Source organism: Pseudorca crassidens, chromosome 19 (genome assembly GCF_039906515.1).
Source record: "Pseudorca crassidens isolate mPseCra1 chromosome 19, mPseCra1.hap1, whole genome shotgun sequence".
In the NCBI taxonomy this organism is placed as follows: domain Eukaryota; kingdom Metazoa; phylum Chordata; class Mammalia; order Artiodactyla; family Delphinidae; genus Pseudorca; species Pseudorca crassidens.
The window spans coordinates 43,628,707-43,648,818 of NC_090314.1; the positions used below are offsets into that span (position 1 = coordinate 43,628,707).

Here is a 20,112-nt window from a genome sequence, read left to right on the forward strand (position 1 = left end):
TCTCCTGCCAGTTGAGTTTCCCAGCGTGGATGTTTCTGAGAACCCAGAGATGGAAAAATCAGGACTTGCCTGTCTTTCAGGAAGGATCCCTGCTGGGAGGGAGGGCGGGCTGGTGTCTTGGAACTGGGAGACACCGTGCCAAACCTGTCGAGCTTGTCACGTCCAGGCCCCGACCTCCTCAGATCCCCTTAGTGAACTAAGGGCCAGTGGAACCAGAACCCCACCATGGGGACATGGGGGCCAGCGGCAGGATACCGACGGCAGGTTCAGCAAGGTATCAGGCAAGATGTTTTATTTCAATGATAATTCTCTTTATCTAGGTATCTGAACTTTAAGAAAGAGCCGGAGGGGCTAAATTAAGAAACTATTCCTAGGGGCAGAATTAATTCCATTTTCTGACAGCAGCAACGACAAATGATAGGCATGCACAATGACTAATTTTAAACACACCAGTATTTTTTTTTTTATTTTTCAGTGTAAAAACCAGACATAATAAAGAAACTTTGAAAACTATCAGCAGGGTTGTTTGTGACGCGGGAATGCATTCATTACGGTTCTGGCGAGGCGAGCATTGCTACATTTCAGAAGCTGCTTCTTTACACAGTCTTTACAGAGGAGTAGGGCACTACAGGGGTCCAAGGGGTCAGACTCCAGGTAAAATCCGAGAGGAGTCAAGAGAGAAGGTCACTGCTGGGCAGGGAGGGCATTTCTGAGAAACCCAGATGAGCATGCTGTGAGCACAGCCTGTGTCAAAACCACTCGGCAAGTTGTCTCTCCCTCACTCCTGGTGGGAAGGCCACCCTGAGCCCCAAACCATGTTCCCTTCTCTGCCCTGCCCCCACCCCGTCATTCTGCAGACAAGGGTCATCCACAGACCACACGTGTGGTGGCTTTGGCAACCAGAAATTTAAAATAAACTATGGTTTTTCCAGTAGCCAAAAGGATCCCTCACCAAAGCTCACAGACTGAGAACCTGAGCATGCAAAACCACAGTCTGGGTGAAGGGATGTCTGCTTTTCAAATGACCTGCTAATTCTTTGCAACCCACAGTAATTTGGTTTCTGTGAACCCACAGAAGCAGGCCCACCGAAAAGGACCTTGTCTGCTAACCTGGAAAAGTCCTTGTGTAAATGAGTCATTGGCAATGGGATCAGTCATTTTTAAGGCTGCCCCATTTTCCTAACGTCAAAATGTCTGTTCTCAGTCTTTTTAGGAGAGGGTGAAGCAAAGCTGCACCCGTATTCAGAAAATGAACTAGGCCCCCCAGATGCATGGCATGGGCTTGGGAGAAGGCGGGTGGCATCATGGGACTGCTCTCCAGGCTTCTAGAGTGGGGTGGATGGAGAGATGGACAGCGAGAACCATTTGAGGAAACTCTAAATCGCTTGAAGAATTAACGGTTGAGGGCTCGTAAGACGGTGAGGGAGCAAAGCTAGGCTACTTCCCTGGCTTCAAAGCCATGAAGTATCTGTACCATGTGGTTCACACACATTGGTTCTAAGGCTCAGCATATTCTTTACTCTTAGGCATTAAAACAACATGAAGGAAACATGTGTGTTAGCGATCAGTTGCCTTCATTGGCAAGTGAATTACTATCACAGTCCTAGTATGGTCTTTGAATATTTTCCATGTCTTTAAATCCAGATACAGTACATATAGTGGAAAATTTGCAACCATCCAACAAAATCTGCCCCCACGCACACAAAAAACAGAGTAACTTTACCTAATAGACAAAATTACATGAAACCTCACAACGTCCTTGGGAGGTAGATGTTGTTATGTCCTTACATTTTAAACAATCAAAACATTAACATTCCAGTTTCAAATAACAACTCAATATCAGCATATAAGACACTCCAATATTGTAATATTCAGAGGAAACTTGCCTCCAGCTTCTTCAAAGTGCAAAGACCTGTTTCTCATGTTTTTTTTTTTTAATTTTTAAAACTTCATTATTTATAAATTTATTTATTTTATTTATTTATTTTTGGCTGCATTGGGTCTTCGTTGCTGCGTGCGGGCTTCCTCTAGTTGCAGCGAGTGGGGGCTACTCTTCCTTGTGGTGCGCAGGCTTCTCATTGCAGTGGCTTCTCTTGTTGTGGAACACGGGCTGTAGGCGCACGGGCTTTGGTAGTTGTGGCACGCAGGCTCAGTAGTTGTGGCGTGCGGACTCAGTAGTTGTGGCACATGGGCTGAGTTGCTCCGCGGCATGTGGGATCTTCCCGGACCAGGGCTCAAGCCCATGTCCCCTGCATTGGCAGGCGGATCCTCAATGACTGCGCCACCAGGGAAGCCCCTGTTTCTCATGTTGCTGGCATGATGTGGGACACGCTATATACAGCTTGGGTAAACAGAGGTACAGTCTTGTGCTTTGAGCTCATACAAGTCGAAAGCCTACACCTCTCTTCTAGGCTCTTCCAAGTCCACAGTCTCCGGCCCTGGGTTCACTCATCATTCTCAGAACTGTTCAGTCTGTTAGGCTTAGAGAACAGAGTCCTTTCCCTGGGATGACCCAGGTTTAGCATTTGGTTTCAGGTCAAAATTGTCCTCTTTACAGGCACTTAAATCCCAAATCATTCTGCTTTTCTGAACTCTGCCTATAGAGATTCTCTGAGCTATACTTTCTATCTGAGCACAAAAATAGCTCCTAATTCTTTAAAAGATAAGAGAGATCACTGTGTATCTCTTGTCTTCTGCACAGCCTAATTCTATTTTCTAGGACAGAAGTTTCATCACTCCACTTTCTTTTCTCTTCTTGAGCTCAAACTCCTAATTCTGAGTCTTTGTCAAAGAGCCTGGACACTCTGAGAACTCAAATCTTAAGTATCACAGAGTTCCCAAATCTCCACTAGAGACCAACGTACCTACTCATAGTGGAGTACACTTTAAAGTTAGGACTTCAAACACTAAACATTTAACATTTCCATTACAGTCTTACTGGCTGTCCTGGGATATATATCAGAAGTACTGCTTTTTTCCCCTGAAAACATTCTAAATCTCACATTTAGCAGGAGGAAAAAAAAGCAGAGGATAAGAACAGTGATACAGAGGCTACCTGGAAAAAATGTTATGTTGACATGAGATTTGTTAATAACACAGCGTTTCAACTGAGTAAAATTTTGTGCTTTTAAACATTTATCTTTGCAAAAGAAATCTGAGGCTGCTTTACTTCTGGGTCTGGCAAAATGTTAAGCCTTGCATTTAAAAGGTGAGACATTTTGTCACTGACAAAGTCAGAAGCTGAGTCAGGAACAGTTCAGAATGGGTAACAAAGCATATGATTAGCTAGCTTCTCTGTGTCAAGGCTAATACATCTTTTTGGGAGAATGACTTAGGGAATCTAAAGCCTGGTGGATTTATTAACAACTCTCTTTTTCCTGGTGGTGTTGGTGGAGGGTAATGGGGGAGACACCTCTGTTTGGTTCTCTGCCAGGAGGAACACCTATGCAACAACTCAAATAGCGATAAGGAACATTTGGAGAGCCAGCTCTCGGTCTTTTCCGCACTCATCCCAATTCTGCCACCTTGGCTGTAAGGGAACTTTTCACGGGTTTGGTTGTTCCTCAGATTTCGGTCTCCTGGGTGTGTGGTGGGGGCCTGGCTAATAAGAGGGTTGGTGGGAAATGGAGAGAGAAGACCTATGAGGCTCACGTTCACAGGGACTCTGGCTGAGAAAGGAAACGTGCTGTCGGAAGCTGCCAGGGGACCTCACCGTCCAGCAGGGTCAGATGTGAATCCTCCTCGGTCCTCCTTTCTAGGCATCTTGCTAAGGTTCTCCTTTACCTTCTTTCCCACCCCCAGCAAGGGAGGGGGTTAAGTAGAATAAGGATTGCCTGCAGAAGTAAGTGTTTACCTGTGTTGTGGGAACGACTACATACCACCTGTTTCAACTTCAAGATTTAAGAATGTGGAGTTTCCACATATACATTTTCTCTGGACTTGACATGTCCCAGTCCAGGCTCAGAATGCGACAACGAAAGTGCAGCCTGTGTGAGTGGTCGCCCCACTCAGAAAACTGACCTCAGAAGAATGGAAATCATTCAGAAAATCCATTACTCACAGAGGAAATGAAGGTTATACTTACAGAGTTCCCAGGTTGGTGGGATGGGCCTTAGTTTCACTATCTTAAGGTGCAGGAGTTGGTCTCTTCACTAAAGACTTTCCCACTAAGCTGGTAGAAATGCTCGCTTTCCCTAGCTTTCTCTCCTACTAATCCTTGCTTTCAAACGCTCTTTCTTTTGTCCCCTGAAGAGTCAACATGACGTGTGATATTTCAAGAATATAATAAGCAGCTCTTCTTTCACAATGGGTATAAGCAACCTGGTGTAGCTTGGAGTCCAGGATTATGGAAATACAGTGAGGTACTGAAGACTACACACCGAAATACATCTAGTCTTTTAGCTGAAATCTCAAACGTGTTGGGACTGTTGCCATGGAATTTCACAAGATCTTTTTTCCTGAGACAGACGCCATGCTACAAAGAAGGATAAACCATTTGTGCAGTCTGTGGTGGAACATTTTAATTACTGGCAGCACATAAACGAGTTGAGTTTGAGCCTAATGCATAAAGCCCTTTCGAAATATCAAGGCAGATACATAAAACGCTAATCCACCAGGAATTGCGGGTTCTTGGCTCCGGTAGAAATGTTCACACAGCTGACTCTTAATTTGTAAACAGGCTCCATGAAGTTGTTCCTGGAAGCGGATTTATTTTCCCTAACATAGGTTCTTTAAAAGGAGAGAAAAAAAAAAAAAAAAAAAAAAGGCTTTGGCAAGCAGCTGCAGGTGCCCGTTTGTGTGTACACTCTGGGGCAAGATCAAAATCCCTTCCTGTTTTTTGTTCCTCTCCACCATCCTCTTCACACCACAACTCAGTGGTTAAAGGAAAAACTTAACAATACTTCCATTTTCACACCAAAGAAATGTGAAACGTATATTCATATACATACTCTTCTGCTTAATACCCATACATTAAGAGGTTTAAAAAAATAATTGTGGTTCCTGCATAATCACATAAATTTAAAGCTGTAAAGGACCTTCGAGAACATCTGAATCCAATTCCTAGTTCTATGGTTGAGGAAGCTTAGTTTTAAGAGTTAAGTGATTTGCCCAAAGTCACTTGGCTAAGTAGTGGCAAATATGGAATCAGCAGATTTTGTGACCCTCAGTCCAGTGCTACTTCTACATTTTTTTTTAATTTTTTTTATTTATTTATTTTTTGCAGTACGCGGGCCTCTCCCGTTGCGGAGCACAGGCTCCGGACGCACAGGCTCAGCGGCCATGGCTCACGGGCCCAGCCGCTCCGCGGCATGTGGGATCCTCCCAGACCGGGGCACGAACCCGTGTCCCCTGCATCAGCAGGCGGACTCTCAACCACTGCGCCACCAGGGAAGCCCTACTTTTACGCTTATTACATCACTTTTCCTTGATAGCATGTCTCCCATAATTAATGATAAAGATGACCGACACATCTGCAGAACCAAGGTCAGACTTCCGGGAATCTTTGTGGAATACAACAGCTCCATTTAAAATGGGGGTTGGGAACCCTCCCCCCAACTCCGACCTGCCTGATCGAGGATATCCTGCCAGCAGAGGTGCTCCCCTCTCACTCCATCCTGAAGTTCAGCTCTGATCCTGGTCATCCTCGGTTCCTTTCCTGTGGGGAGGGGGAGGCTAAGTCATACTTTCAGGATTCTTTGGTATTTTTTTGGTCAAAAAATCATTGGCCAGTGTGCTTTGGGTTTGTCCACCAATATTCCATGAAGGAGATGAAAAACTTTCAGGTGGTTGTTCCTCCTTCCCTCCATCCCTGGGTGCTGCTGCTAAACAACTCCCCGCCTCAGAACCAAGCCTGCCACTCGAGATAGCAGGAAATGGATGCCATCACCCATGGTGGACAACCTCCTGGAGTTCCCATGACAGTCTATATTGAAACCATTAGTTCCTCTGAGAGAGAGTTTCTCCTGTGCATGAATGGTTTGACTCAAAGCAGCTTTTAATTGGAGACGGGAGGGTAAAGAGTAGAAGCAGAAGTACCATCAGAAAACTTGGGTTATTTTTGCTTGTGTGGTAAGAAGTGGATCTGATGCTTGGAGACTAGGGACTTCAGTTATTGGTAACATTTTATGGCTGTTCTTTTCCTTATTGTTAGACTATAATTTGTGATGGAAGGTTTATATCCTAACCCTTTAGTCTTGTGTGAAGTGCAGAAGGGCAAGCCTTCCCAGCAAGGTCAGCTGGTCAGCAGTTCTTCTCTGTGGACCTGGGCATATGGCTAAAAGTCTTTTCCACATATGGCTGATGTGTCTCAGAAACAATGTCTCATGCAGCACAACCAGGGGACTCTTCTGGTTGGCAACAGACTCCAAAGAATGCCTGTCTATTGCTGCAAAAGATAATGACCAAATGCTCCATTGGCTTTTAAATATCATAAAATTCAAGTCCCTGAAAGGAAAACAAAGGTTTCACAAAAGTAGTAACATGATATATCTGCAAACAATTTCTGAATGGGGACAGCATTTCTCTGCTGCCCGTGTGAACGTGATCCTTTGGACACTAAAATGGCATGAAAAGGGGATTGGAACTGAGTTTGTTTTGAGAGTGATTTGTTAGGCGAGGGGTATTTTAAAAATGATGTTGAATGCTCAGGTGCAAATCATCTCTGGGCCCAGATCTTCACTTCAGCATGGCTCTGTGTTCTCCTCTGGCTATGTGAGATGAGAACTCATAGCGATCGTGGCTTCGATAGCCACACATGTTACACTCAAAAGGGTCACGAAAGCCGTGGCAACCCATGTGAATAGTGAACATCACGTAATCCAGGAAGAGGACTCGACAGTGGTCACACCGGTACACATCCATCACCTCCCCTTCTTTGTTGATCACTTTGATGGAGTCTCTTGGGCAGATGGGTGGGGGCTTGAGGAGTTCATAAGAGCGGGGGACCTCCTTCAGAAGCGGCATCCCATTGCGGGCCCGAGAAGGGACCATGTGATTTTGCTGGTAGATGTGATTCTGGCGTTCCTCATGGTTGCTGTCAGTGTCCGTGGAGTCATGGCCACTGTTGTTGGGGGAGAGGCCTCTTTCAGAAGGCAGACTCTTCTCTGGCAGCTGGACATTCTTCTTTTCCAGGTCCTGGGGGGCACCATTCGGCATCTCGGCACGGGTGAGGGCTATGGGGTACATGCTGCTGATAACTGGGACCATCTCTGAGGTGGGAGCAGGCGGTGTCTGGACCAAGGGGCGCAGGGCTTCGGCACCAAGATAGCTGATGGCGTTATTGATGGCCTGGTCCATCATTCGGGTCTGGATTATCTCACTCTCTTTCTCATACACATAGCTGGGATTATAGCTGACGTCAAAGCAGTGGCGCTTCTCACCTAGAACAAGGGAAGGAAAGAGTGACAAAAGGAACAACACAAAGGCAGAGAGTTTGTAAAATTATTTTCTGGAGTCCTTGGAAAGTGAGGAAGGACAAGTGGCCTGTTCAAGAACACTCAGCCCAGGCAGAATGGTCCCACACGGGTGTTGAAGCCTCAGGGGACAGTGATTGACAGCACATGCTTGGACAGTCAAAATAACTGAAACCAGCGGGCAAAAGGGAGAGTCAGAGATGTCACTAAGTTGAGGCTACAATGTGAGTTGTTTCCACTGCTCATGTCAGAGGGAACCCTGGAGAAAAGAAGCAAGAGAACACCAGGAGGGGGCTTAAGAGGGGGCAAGGCAGCCGCCAGTGTGCAGGAGCATGGGGACCTCTGCACTTCTATTGTCCATGAACTCTGAAGACGCAGTCAATCCCCGAACTCTTAGTTTGCTTGTTCTTTTCTGCTTGTAACACTAGGGAGCCGGGGGCCGGAAGTGCTGCAAAAAGTGGGGATGCTCTGGCCTCGGCAGCTTTTTAAATAGCTGCAGAGGCAGAAAAAATAGCCCCCCAAACTCCAGCTTACCACTTCCCAGACACGTCAGTTATCAGACTGACTGAGATTTAAATAAAAGAGCTTCAAATGTAGAGAGTTTTAGAAAAGGCTTTTTCTTGATGAAAGATCATCATGATCTTCGCCCTCTTCATAAAGTGTGTTATTCTTCTTTTGCTTGAAAAGATGTATCATTGATACATGTGTGATCATTAGTACTTATCTCACACTTAACTGAAAAATTTACTTGTGGTCACCCTCTCCTACTTCTCATGTCAAACTGCTGAGAAATTTTGAAAACAGAGTTTAGCCACCTTCAGGGCGTGTGGGTGTTGTGTGTTAGAAAACAGAGGCTCTCTGGCCACAGGGAAGGCAGGAGCGGGATCTTCAATGATGGCAGATGTGCTCAATGGTGAGTGGCTGGTAGAGGCAAGAGAAAGTGGGGAAGATGTGTCAAGGGCTGGAGGTGAGGCTAACATTATTGCTGATGCTTTTTCATTCTGTAGACATTGGATTCTGAGAGATTTGCTAAACCGTAGCCTCTCTTCCCTAACATCTCCTAGGCATGTTGTGGTTCCAGAACGTGCCACTGCCATACAGTAAAGGCTTCTGGGAAGACAAAACAGAAGAAAACAAAAAGGATTGGAAGAACCAGTTTCTGTTCTTGAGGTATCTCCAACCTAGTGGGAGAGAAATAAGACTTGGCTAGATGGAATTGGAGAAAAATAAATGTTAAAAGTTGAGAAAGGGCTGCCTTGCTCTATGGAAGCTTTTGATTTTATTTTAAATGCCATGTTTGAGGCGTTTAAGCAGGGTGGGTGACGTGTCTTCTGTAAAAAGAATGAAAAGGGAAGGGCAGGGTGGTCTGTAAATATACGAACTGTATACTTAAGTGTTATGGGAATGCGAAAAATTCAGGAGTACTTGTGGAAGGGAAAGCATTCTTGGAAAACCTAAATTTTGAGAAGGGTCTTGATGAACTGGTAGGATTTAGATTTTCAGAGACGTAGAAGAGATATCCTAATTGAGGGATGAGCATGAATCAAGACAGACACGTGGGACCGTCCAAGACGTGGGCTGGGAGGGGTAAGAGAGTCTGGTTAGAGCAAAATATCAAGAAGTGTGGAAGAAAGTATTTCTCCAACTTCACTCAGCCCTCCACATTCCGCAATATTCATACCCCAGGGTGGTGTGGTGGTTGGGAGCACGAACTCTAGAGTCAGATGGTGTGGATTCGATGCTGCCTAGTTGTGTGACCTTGGGTAAGTCACTTAACCTGTCAATGGCTCCATGTCCTCACGTAAAATGGGGGTAATAATTGTACCTACCTCAATTGGTAAGCGCTTAGAACAGTGCCTGGCACATAGAAAGCACGTGGTAAATGTTAGGGTTTTTAATTTTGTTTGAATCAGCTCGCATTTCCTTCCTTTCTTTTTTTGCTGAAGAAATTTGTTTTTTAAGGAAACTTTATATCACTAACATAAACAGAAAACCAGAATCACTTGCCACAAATATAAGGTAACTATGAAAAATAAAGACAACGAAACAGCAATTTATTAAAGTTTGATCAGATACTGTAAGTACCTGGAGACAAAGATCCCCTCTCTCTTTGCTAAAAATAGAGATTACCAAGTGTGTGATTAGTGTTGAAGACAATTAACATCTAATTACGTCTAAATCTTTCTCCTTGGTATAATCAGGAAGATTGAAAGAGAACTAAAAAGAAAATAACTTTCTTGCCATGTGGATCAAGGTTTTCAAATGCTCTGTGAGCCTCCTGGCACTTTGCTGCCAACATTTTAGGAGATACTGAAAAAAGATAACACGTGGTGGGACCAAATGATGGGCATTCTGAATAACCAACCGTAGGGTTTAGATTTGGACAAACGGCAAACCTCTATAAACCGCATTGAGCAAGAGATGCTTGTGGTCAAAATGTTATTTTCAGGATATTAATGTAACAGCAATGTGTAAGATGGACCAGAACAGTGAGAAACTGGAGACAAAAAGACCTGCTAAAAGATCCAATCTAATCAGATAGATTTGTCCTGTATCCCCACTACCTTAAGGCCAACCTGACAGTTTCCAGACAAATACCTGAGAGAAAAAGTATGCACAGAAAATCACCGTACCTTGGCAACTCCATAAAAAGGAACAGAAACGTAGACCTTTGCCAAAGTAATCAACGGTTCTTCTTTTCAACTGCCAGATTGGATAAGTCTCTGATTAGAGCTGTTTGGAAGAACGAGACTGAGGACATGAAAGCTGTCTAAAGTCACAAATATTCATTCCCCTGAAAGTGACACAGAAATGATGAACTTTGTTTCCTGGCCTTTTCAAGGTTACTGATGATTTTCCAGTGTGGTTGGATCTACTCAGTTCCCCAAATACCGGGGGTCCCTGGAAATCTTTTTAATCTTTTCGCCTAACAGAGAGGCTCCAGAAAGTTTCCGAGGTGGGGCAGGCACATCACAAACTCTGCTTTTATCTCTTCTCCCAAGAGTTGGTTTTACTTAACTAGGCCTACAATGTCATAATCTATACCACCTGCAGCACATGTCAGAAAACAGCTGAGTGCTGAAGTTGTAAGAGGCAAAACAATAAGAGGAAAATCAACCCCTGGATGAGTGGAAATATGTGACTGAGTTCTGTGGTTAACGCAGACCATTGTTCATTGTTAAGAAGATGGGAGAGCCTCAGATCTTCACGTGCATGCAACCTGCACTCATCAGGTCCCCTCATCTCCGAGTTACGGTAACTTGATTAGTGCAGATGATTATCAGTCACCTGTAGACACGATGACTCAATGTGTATGAAACTCAGCAGGGGTAAGCTACAGTAATTGAAAAGCCAACAGCTCACGTTTCTTTAGTAATACACTCATAAAAAAGGTTACTCAAACCACAAGAGTGTAACTGCTTCCAAACCTGCACAGAGCTTCTAGTCCAGCTTCTAGTCAAAATCGTACCACACACGTTTGAGTGATTAATGAGAGAAGCTTCGTGCTGAATTACAGGTTTTCTCCCAATGATAGTACAAATGGCAACAACAAGTCCTAAGTTTAGAAACCAAGGCTACTTGGTTGGGCCGTTCCCTACCTGTGATCCCTTTTAAAGGTGTCAATCCCTACCATCTAGGCTTTGGTAACTCTGAACTGAGCAACTGCCTGACCTGAATTGCTGCAATGTGGTGAGGGCATATGGTTGTTGGCTTCTAAGTGCCAACCTGAAAGTACAGAATCATAGCCTAAAGCTAAAAGGGACCTTAGCTGAGCATGTGGATTTAGACCTCTGCCTTTGGGATGGAGGGACAAGATCCACTACTCTAACCTGTTTACTTCTCTACTTCACAGTACCGAGCACTGTGCCTTATATATAATACCAAGAAGAATAGCTACTATTTATTGAGCCACTACTATATACTCAGTGCTGTCCTAGGTACTTTGCATATTGTCTCACTTTACCTAAGATGAATTATCATCTCTTAGTCAGATGAAGGACCTAAAGCACAAACGGGTTGATTATCTTGCTCAGGTTGCTCAGCTGGTAAATGGAGAACCAGGATGTGATCCAAGGGCCCATATACCTCAGGATATGGTTGAGCATTAACTGCTGTTTCCTGGCTGCTACCTCGCCCATGGCTGCACAACCCCACCACTAGCAATGACTTCAGATTCTCTGCTGGGATGGTTCCCATAGGCAGTAGAAAAGCAACTGTGCTTTGTTCCATATGGACCAGTAGCATGCATTCAAGAAATTTCTATGATGAACAGAGTTGTCATGATGTCCATAAAGTGCTTAACAGAGTACTGGCACATGTAAGCACTCAGTAAGTGGTAGATCTATTATTATTGTTATTATTATTGTTATTTGCCTCACACCATGTTAAGTGTTTTGAAGAATACAAACTTAATTGCAATCCAGGAGGAGATGTAGTATGTACACAATTTCATTACAAATTAGTATCCTGAATACTATGTGGTGGAACAAAGTATAGAGTAGCCAAGAGAGTGGAGAGAGAAAAAGACGGACCGTGTCTCAAATATGCCACGTAACATGGGACAAATATTAATCTATTCTCTCCTCTAAAGTCTCCGTGAAATCTGAGGTGGTAATAGTGGTGGTGCTGGAGACAGTTACACAGATCACAAAAAGCAGACTGTTAAACTCGCCTTGAGTGCAGAGGGAGAACAGAGAAGAGAGAGAATTCAGGCAAGTATGGGAATGGAGACCACGTGGAGGTTTAGGGGGCAGATGGGAGGGAGGGCATTCCAGACAGTGAGCATGGAAAGAAGGATTACAAAGAAGTGGGACTAGTTCATTATTGGCTGAATTAAAAGATTAGTCGGCTGAAATGATACATTCAGAAAAGATAACTTGGAGACAGATTGTGAAAGACTCAGAACGCCTGGGTGGTTTGGATTTTATTCTGATGGGGAGCCATTGAAAGATTTTTTGAAGAGGAGGAGAAATTATTTGAACATGAGAAAAATAACAATTCTGAGGTTACAGTCATCATGATGGGATAATGTGAAATACTGGGGTTTTCTTTAAGCCTTTAAATTTCTTCAAGTCATTTAACTGTATCTGCTGATGCCTTCATACAATTTCCCATGTATCATCGATTGCTCGTACTCCAAGCACATATCCTCCCCCCGAAAAAGGGCAGGTAAGCAGGGTAAATGGAATATCTGATGATGATGATGGCTGATCTCAATCTAAATGAGACTGAAGTGGCTATAACACCTCTTCCAGGAGGAGGAAGGCAGAGGGTAGGAAGCCACAGAACGAGAAGCAGGAAGGAGGAGAGAGAACAGAGAGAGCCATGGGGGTGGCAGAGAGGAAAACTGAGCTGGAAACCACATTTTGTTGCTGCAGAAGCCTTTGTCCTCTGTGAGTCACCGTGAAGTGCTATTTGGTTGTCATCTGCCCAGATGGAGTCACCACAGATCTTTTCTCAAGAAAACACACCCTTAAGAGAGAATGACTGCCCTTCTTCAAGGCTTTTTCTTCCACCAGCTCTCAATGACTAGACCCTTCCCTTTCCAAAGCTCCTGTGTAGCACACATGACATGCACTGCTCTGGGTGACTTTCTGGGGGAGGAGGGCCTCGGACTGCAGCACTTTATAGACCCAGGCTCTGGCCCTGCTCTGTCACCTACTAGCTGCATCTCTCCATCTTTCCCTTCCCCCTTCCCTCCTTAGTAAAAGAACTTCACTGGGTGGTTCCTAATATCCCTTCAAGCTCAAAAACGTTATGACTTTTGATGCTTATAGGATTAGGGATTTTGGCTCTTTGGGAAGGGATGGGAGAAGATACTTTTTGCTTTTAGAAACAGGTATTAAAACTGCTTCCTGTTGCTCTGTTAACCAAAGCAGACAATTTCTCATTAGTTACTTCACAGGGAGAACCGACAGTGTTTGCTGAAGTGTCAAAACCTCACAACATGTTTACCGGGGGGGTGAGTGAGATCTTTTTTCATGTTCTTTTCAACATGAAAACTTCCTTTAATAAAGTAATACATGAAATTTTAAAAAATAGGGAGATGCTATGGTAACCACTTTGGTCTAAATAACACATCTGTTTTTGGAGAAAGAATGAAAATCAGAGAAAGAAATATGCAGAAATGTAGTCATTTTCCTCCTCCCTTCAGGAGAGAAATCTGGCCTCTATTTTGAGCCAAGTATTTGAAGATGGCCTAGTTAGAAGCATAGTCAAGCAAGTTTGTAACAGGAGAATAAGATTCAGAAAAAAGACAATCCCTAAAGGGCTTAGGTGCTAAAAGTAAGGTCTTCTTGTCCTTTGGAAAGAACAACTAAAAAGAATTATTTTGATGACGTAAAGATGCTGATTTCTAATGAATGTGTGTCAATTTATTTCCTATTTTATAGAAAGCGATTCAAAATTTCTTGGAGAACTAGGGAAAAAGTGATTTCATTTTTCTCCTCCTCTTCAACAGAGGCATGTTTTTGTGTTTCTAAATGCATTTAGACTTAATCCAATCCTTCCCTCTTCCTCAGTTCATCTCTAATGGATGAAAAATGCTATCTACTGGTAATTATCTCAAGCCTGTTAGGAAAGTAACAGGCTGACCTGATGGTATAATTTCACCTTTACCCTCATAGTTCAAGAGGTCAGGGAAGCCAAGCTGTGCAACTGTCAACAAGGATTAAAGGGAGTGACTCATTCTTCCTTCATACTTTACCCATTGCCATTTCCCTAGCAGCTGAATCTTTTCAGAAAATGATGCCTTGGAGAGGAAATATAGGAGAGAGAAGAGAAGGAGGGGAGACATTAGCCCCATATGTTTTATATCACTTCATCCCATATACTGCACAGTGTCATAATGTTCCTTTATTTTCCCCTTGATATTACTATTTTCTATCAAAAGGTGGATTCAGTTAAATGATTGAAGGGGTTTCTTTTGGTTTTAAAAAAATCTCTTAAGGTTCAGGGAATAAGCTAATGCTAGAGGATTAGAACAGTGCTCAGGAACAGAATATCACGTATATGGCAGGAGCTCTGTAACCATTTGCATGATAAATGAATGGACGAAAGAGCAAATGAATAAGTAGTAATGTACTAAGTAAAATATATAAATGTTGAACTAATGCAGCTGTTTTATAGATTCTCAGATTAAATGACATCTTCCTAAAAAAAACCTCCTAAATTATATACCATGGTTTATAACATAAAATAACATACCGTATCTGTACAACCTTGAGAAAAAAGTTATCTGAAGTTATACATATGGGTTTATAAACAAAAAGTGGTGCTCATTATTGCGGCCTTTTATAATTCATCTTGCAGACTTACAGAATGGTAGAGCTGCGAGGGACCTTCTCGATCACTTCAACACCTGTTCAGTCTACTCATTTCACAGGTGAGTAAACAGAGGCCCAGAAAGGTTACGTGATTTGTCTAAACATACACAGTTAAGAAATGACTGAACTGGAATCACAACCTCAGTCTTTTGGCTTCTAATCCAGTGCTCTTCCTACTGCACCTTACCACAATTTATAAAAAAATCAAAAATTCCCCCAGCTATTCAGGGCCCCAAAGTCCAGAAGTTGCTACCTCAGCTCAAATCAAGAGCTAACTCTACTGGGTTTCCTGATTCCATCTCAGAGAGAACATGATGGTTCAGAAGATGACAGAGATCAGTACCTACAAGATCAGCACCTCTCCTGAGTCTGGAAATGGAAGAGTGAAAATCCTCTGGTCACAATGGTAATAAACAAATGGAATGGATCCCCTATGCAATAAGCAAAATGGCATGGACTTGGACATGTGAAACATGTGTTTTTAAACCCATGAAGATACCGAAGCAACTTTTATCTTATTAAGTAGGGCTTTAGCTCAAGGACAGGTTTAGGGCAACTATGTGGACTAAGTACCTTCTCTCATATTTTAGTTCTCTTAGACCAACATGCATTGACCATAACTGGATTGAAATTAAGTTACTTTACATTTTTTTTCTTTCCCATTTCTCCCCATGTTTCTCCCCACCCATATCAGCTGCAGCCATTTCTACAGCCAAAACATCCACCAAATTAAATTATACTCATGGCATAGAATAACAATCCAAGTTTCCTTTTGTACGCCAGTCAGAACCTCTTCACATAAGTACAGCTCAAAAGAGGTATGAGCAATGCTCTAAGATAACGTCTTGGAATCACAATTGGTCCACTGTGCCTAAACCCCATATAGAAGTCACTACACGCCCCCTGACATTTCTCACCAAGGAGAGGGAAGATGGTAAAGAGGATAGGGTCTCTCTGAAATGAAATTCACCAACTTTAGTCTGACACAGTTTATTCTTAAAGTGACTAAAAGAATACAATAACTTCTCAGTCAAACAACATAAAGTAAATAAGTATAAATACCAAGCTAGGAGGACAGGAATAAAGACGCAGACGTAGAGAATGGACTGGAGGACACGGGGAGGGGGAAGGGTAAGCTGGGACGAAGTGAGAGAGTGGCATGGACTTATAAATACTACCAAATGTAAAATAGATAGCTAGTGGGAAGCAGCCGCATAGCACAGGGAGATCAGCTCAGTGCTTTGTGACCACCTAGAGGGGTGGGATAGGGAGGGTGGGAGGGAGACGCAAGAGGGAGGAGATATGGGGATATATGTATATGTATAGCTGATTCACTTTGTTATACAGCAGAAACTAACACACCATTGTAAAGCAATTATACTCCAATAAAGATGTTAAAAAAAAAACAAAAACAAGCTAGGTAGCTTTGAAATATATGGGTTCTTTCAATATATCTCTATAATTCACATAAAATTAAAAAACTAATTAGACCAGAATAAAGTTTAACCAGATTTAAAAACCAGGCAGGCACTTGATATCTGTAAAAGCTATTGAAAAGAATAAACACAAAAGGACTGAAGTAAGAAATCAACAGCAGCAGCAAGTAGCTTTGGAAAAACAGACTGACAGGTTTCTAAAATATTACTGGTGTTGAGGGAGGTCTGTTTTCGTGTGATAACTATTTTTGTTCAATATCACCGACTTTCAATTTATAGCAAAACCAATACGTTCAATTCAGCTGCCTACTTCACAAATACAAATCTATTTAAAATATCATAGTCACATTTATGTAAACATCTGGGAGAATTCAACACAATATTTCTGCCATTTGGCAGTCCTAACACTTTAATGGACATAATTATTTCTTAGCCATCTCATTCTTGCTGTATTTTTTGACAATGTGAAAACCAATGGTATAAAAATTAACTCCAGTAAGACAAATGATTAAATCAAACCTTGTTATTTAAATCTATGCATTCCCAACCACTTTCTCTTAAAACCAATTCTCAATCAAATTCAAGAAAATATGGCAATACATTTTAGGGCATGAAAAAAGTTTGAGCCTGATAAGGGAACCAAGTTGTAAAACATAGTTGCAAAAGATTACAAAAATGCTATCTTGAACATCTTACTGGTATCAATTGCACAAACTCTCTCATGGAACATATGTCATTCGGAATAAAGAGGAAGGAACAGCATTTTTAACACCAACTTCATTTAAGAAATTGGATACCAAATAATCCCATCTTCAGTAGTTAAGATTCTTTAGTTAAAATATTTTATCATTTGCTCTAGTTACCAAAATGAATCCTGAAGAATAAAAGTTGTACAATGGAAAATCAATTACCTTATTTTAACAGAGATTAAACTAGGAAGGGCCTGTGTAGTAAGCATCCTATGTTATCTCATTCAAACTATCTGCTAACAACAGCAGGAAAATGGGTTGTATTCTTACCAATGAATTTCTGAGGCATTGAGCTTTTTCGCTTTGCCACATTGCTTGCTAATCTGTCCAGAACGAGAGCTCTTTCACTTCCCATCTCTGCTTTGATGTGTCTTGCCTCCGCACTTGCTGGTTTGGAAAAATGAAAAAAGAAGAGAGAAAAGAACACGTTGACAAATGGAGAGAAAAAGAAATAAACTGGAAGGAAAAGTGTCAGAGGTCTGATGCAAACTCTGTTGTTACCTGTTATTACTGCTCAGATTCTTGCCTGGGTTACCTGCTGTGGTCAGTGAAGCCAACACCAGGGCACATTCAAATCTTGCAGTCTTATGCCGACATGGGAAAGCCCAACCCATCCCCAACCAGTACCTTCATTAGCAAGAGGAAGTATTAAATAAACAGCCTGGACGTGGTTGGTTGCAAAAAGATAGATAGATGGAGATCTTCTAACCCCCGATCAGCCTTCTTTCTGATTCTGAGTAACTGCATGTGACACCTGCAGACTGATATAATTCTTCTTAACAACTTTGAAAAAAAAAAGGCCGGTGCCCCAGATTTACTGCTATGTTTATGTTAATAGCACTTTTGAAAATAGATACACTTACCCAGACAGCGAGAAATCTACTCAGTGATTTGTGTATTGAAATTCTGAGTGTTTTTTTCTTTTTCTTTTTTTTCCAGCATGCTCCTTTCAGTTCCTGTCTTTTAAATTATATTTTTCTGGTCTCTGCATTATCTGTTTCATATGCTCTTCACATTTCAAAACTGTCTCAGTTAAAATCTCCCTGAGCAACACTTCTGTCTTGAAATTAAAGAACAATTTGTATAATGCATCTTTATTATATTTCTAATGAAAAGTGTGAATAAAAACTGCCTAAGAATATGGTCCAATTGTCAATCCACAAATAGACCTTTAAGTGGTATAGGTCTGTTGTTCTCAGACCTGCCTGAACATTAGAATCACCTTAAGAGCATAGAAGACACACATGCCCAGGCCCCCCTTCAGATCAATTAAATCAGGATCTCTGGTGTAGGGGCCTAGGCAACAGCATTTTTTTTTTTTTTTTTTTTTTTTTTTTTTAGCGTTACGCGGACCTCTCACTGTTGTGGCCTCTCCCATTGCGGAGCACAGGCTCCAGACGCGCAGGCTCAGCGGCTATGGCTCACGGGCCCAGCCGCTCCGCTGCATGTGGGATCTTCCCGGACCGGGGCACGAACCCGCGTCCCCTGCATCGGCAGGCGGACTCTCAACCACTGCGCCACCGGGGAAGGCCGGCAACAGCACTTTTAAAGCTCTCCAGATGATTTTTTTTTTTTTTTGCGGTACGCGGGCCTCTCACTGTTGTGGCCTCTCCCCTTGCGGAGCACAGGCTCCGGACGTGCAGGCTCAGCAACCATGGCTCACGGGCCTAGCCGCTCCACGGCATGTGGGATCTTCCCGAACCGGGGCACGAACCGGTGTCCCCTGCATCGGCAGGCGAACTCTCAACCACTGCGCCACCAGGAAAGCCCCTCTCCAGATGATTTTTAAGATGCAGCAAGAATTGAGAACCGCTAGAAGAATATATAAATAGTGCCAACATCGAATCAACTAAATAGTAAATTGGAATAAATATAGTACAATTTAGTCTGGTACATCAGGCAATACCCAATGAGAGTTTATGTCTGAAGTTCAAAGAGATACCAGCTGCTCTAAATACAAGGCTTTAAATGTTAACACATGATGCTAGCCAAAGCTAGGGATCAGTAAACTTTTTCTGTAAAGGGTCAGATAGATAGTAAGTATTTTAAACTTTGTGGGACACGTACAGTCTCTGTTCCATATTCTTTGGTTCTTCTTTGACCTTTAAAAATGTAAAAACCCCTGTGCACAAATAGGCCGCTGGCTACATTTGGCCTGAGGGTCATAGTTTTGCTCACCCCTGCCCTAAGCAAACATGTTGTGATGCTACAAACATTTCCCTCTGTTTTATCATAAGCATTTCAGGGTGTCCAAGCTAAAATGAAGTATCTGTACATTCTTAATGTCTCTAAGGAAGAAGAAACTGAAATCAGCTTAAGTGACTAGAGTAAAAAGCAAGTGATGATTTTTACAGAATGGACTTTTTTTCCCCCAAATACATACACAGATTTAGGAATTGTCAGTGCTCATTCTGTAGCTGAAGAGTTTGCTGTGTGAAGAGATTCTGATATACAGAAAAAATGTCACAAGTTCCATGGTCTCTCAGATATTCAGTATCGTAAATGGACATGCCCAGAGAGAATAAAACTGGCCATCTCTGAAGTAAATGAAAGACAAAAAAAGACCTCAAGGAAGGGACTTCCCTGGTGGCACACTGGTTAAGAATCCACCTGTCAATGCAGGGGACAGGGGTTCAATCCCTGGTCCAGGAAGATCCCACATGCCGCGGAGCAACTAAGCCCGTGTGCCACAACTACTGAGACTACGCTCTAAAGCCTGTGAGTCACAACTACTGAGCCCACGTGTCTGGAGCCTGTACTTTGCAACAAGAGAAGCCACCACAATGAGAAGCCCGCGCACTGCAACGAAGAGTAGCCCCCACTCGCCACAACTAGAGAAAGCTCATGAGCAGCAACGAAGACCCAACGCAGCCAAAAATAAATAAATAAATAGATAGAAAGAAAGACCTCAAGGGCAAGACTATCAAGAATGGCCAGGGTGGGAGACCAAAGCCAAATGAGAAAGAGAGAATTCAAAGTATTAAATATTTTTCATTTTATTATTGGCATGGTTTTGGTTCTGTTTTTTTAAAACTCCTTGACAGTCATTACACAATAAATTATAAAGCTCAGTGTTTTAAAAATTCAAGAATAATGGCTCCAAAAATGAATAAGAGAAGAGAATGATGACAATGACCATATTTACTAGACTTCGTGAGTTTCTTATCAAAAATAATTCTATGCTCTAAAG

The 20,112-nt window shown here is 42.6% G+C and overlaps 1 protein-coding gene across 1 annotated transcript in view; it reads right to left on the minus strand.

The window, feature by feature from the left end:
* Nucleotides 1-453: 453 nt before the first annotated feature.
* Nucleotides 454-20,112, minus strand: part of IKZF3 (IKAROS family zinc finger 3) — an 88,828-nt gene continuing 69,169 nt past the window's right edge. The window contains exons 7-8 of the mRNA XM_067714569.1: nucleotides 17,193-17,309; nucleotides 454-7,379 (exon numbers count right to left, since the gene is read on the minus strand). Of these exons, the coding sequence (XP_067570670.1) occupies nucleotides 6,676-7,379; nucleotides 17,193-17,309 (821 nt within the window). The 3' untranslated portion in view covers nucleotides 454-6,675. The remainder of the gene's footprint in view (nucleotides 7,380-17,192; nucleotides 17,310-20,112) is intronic.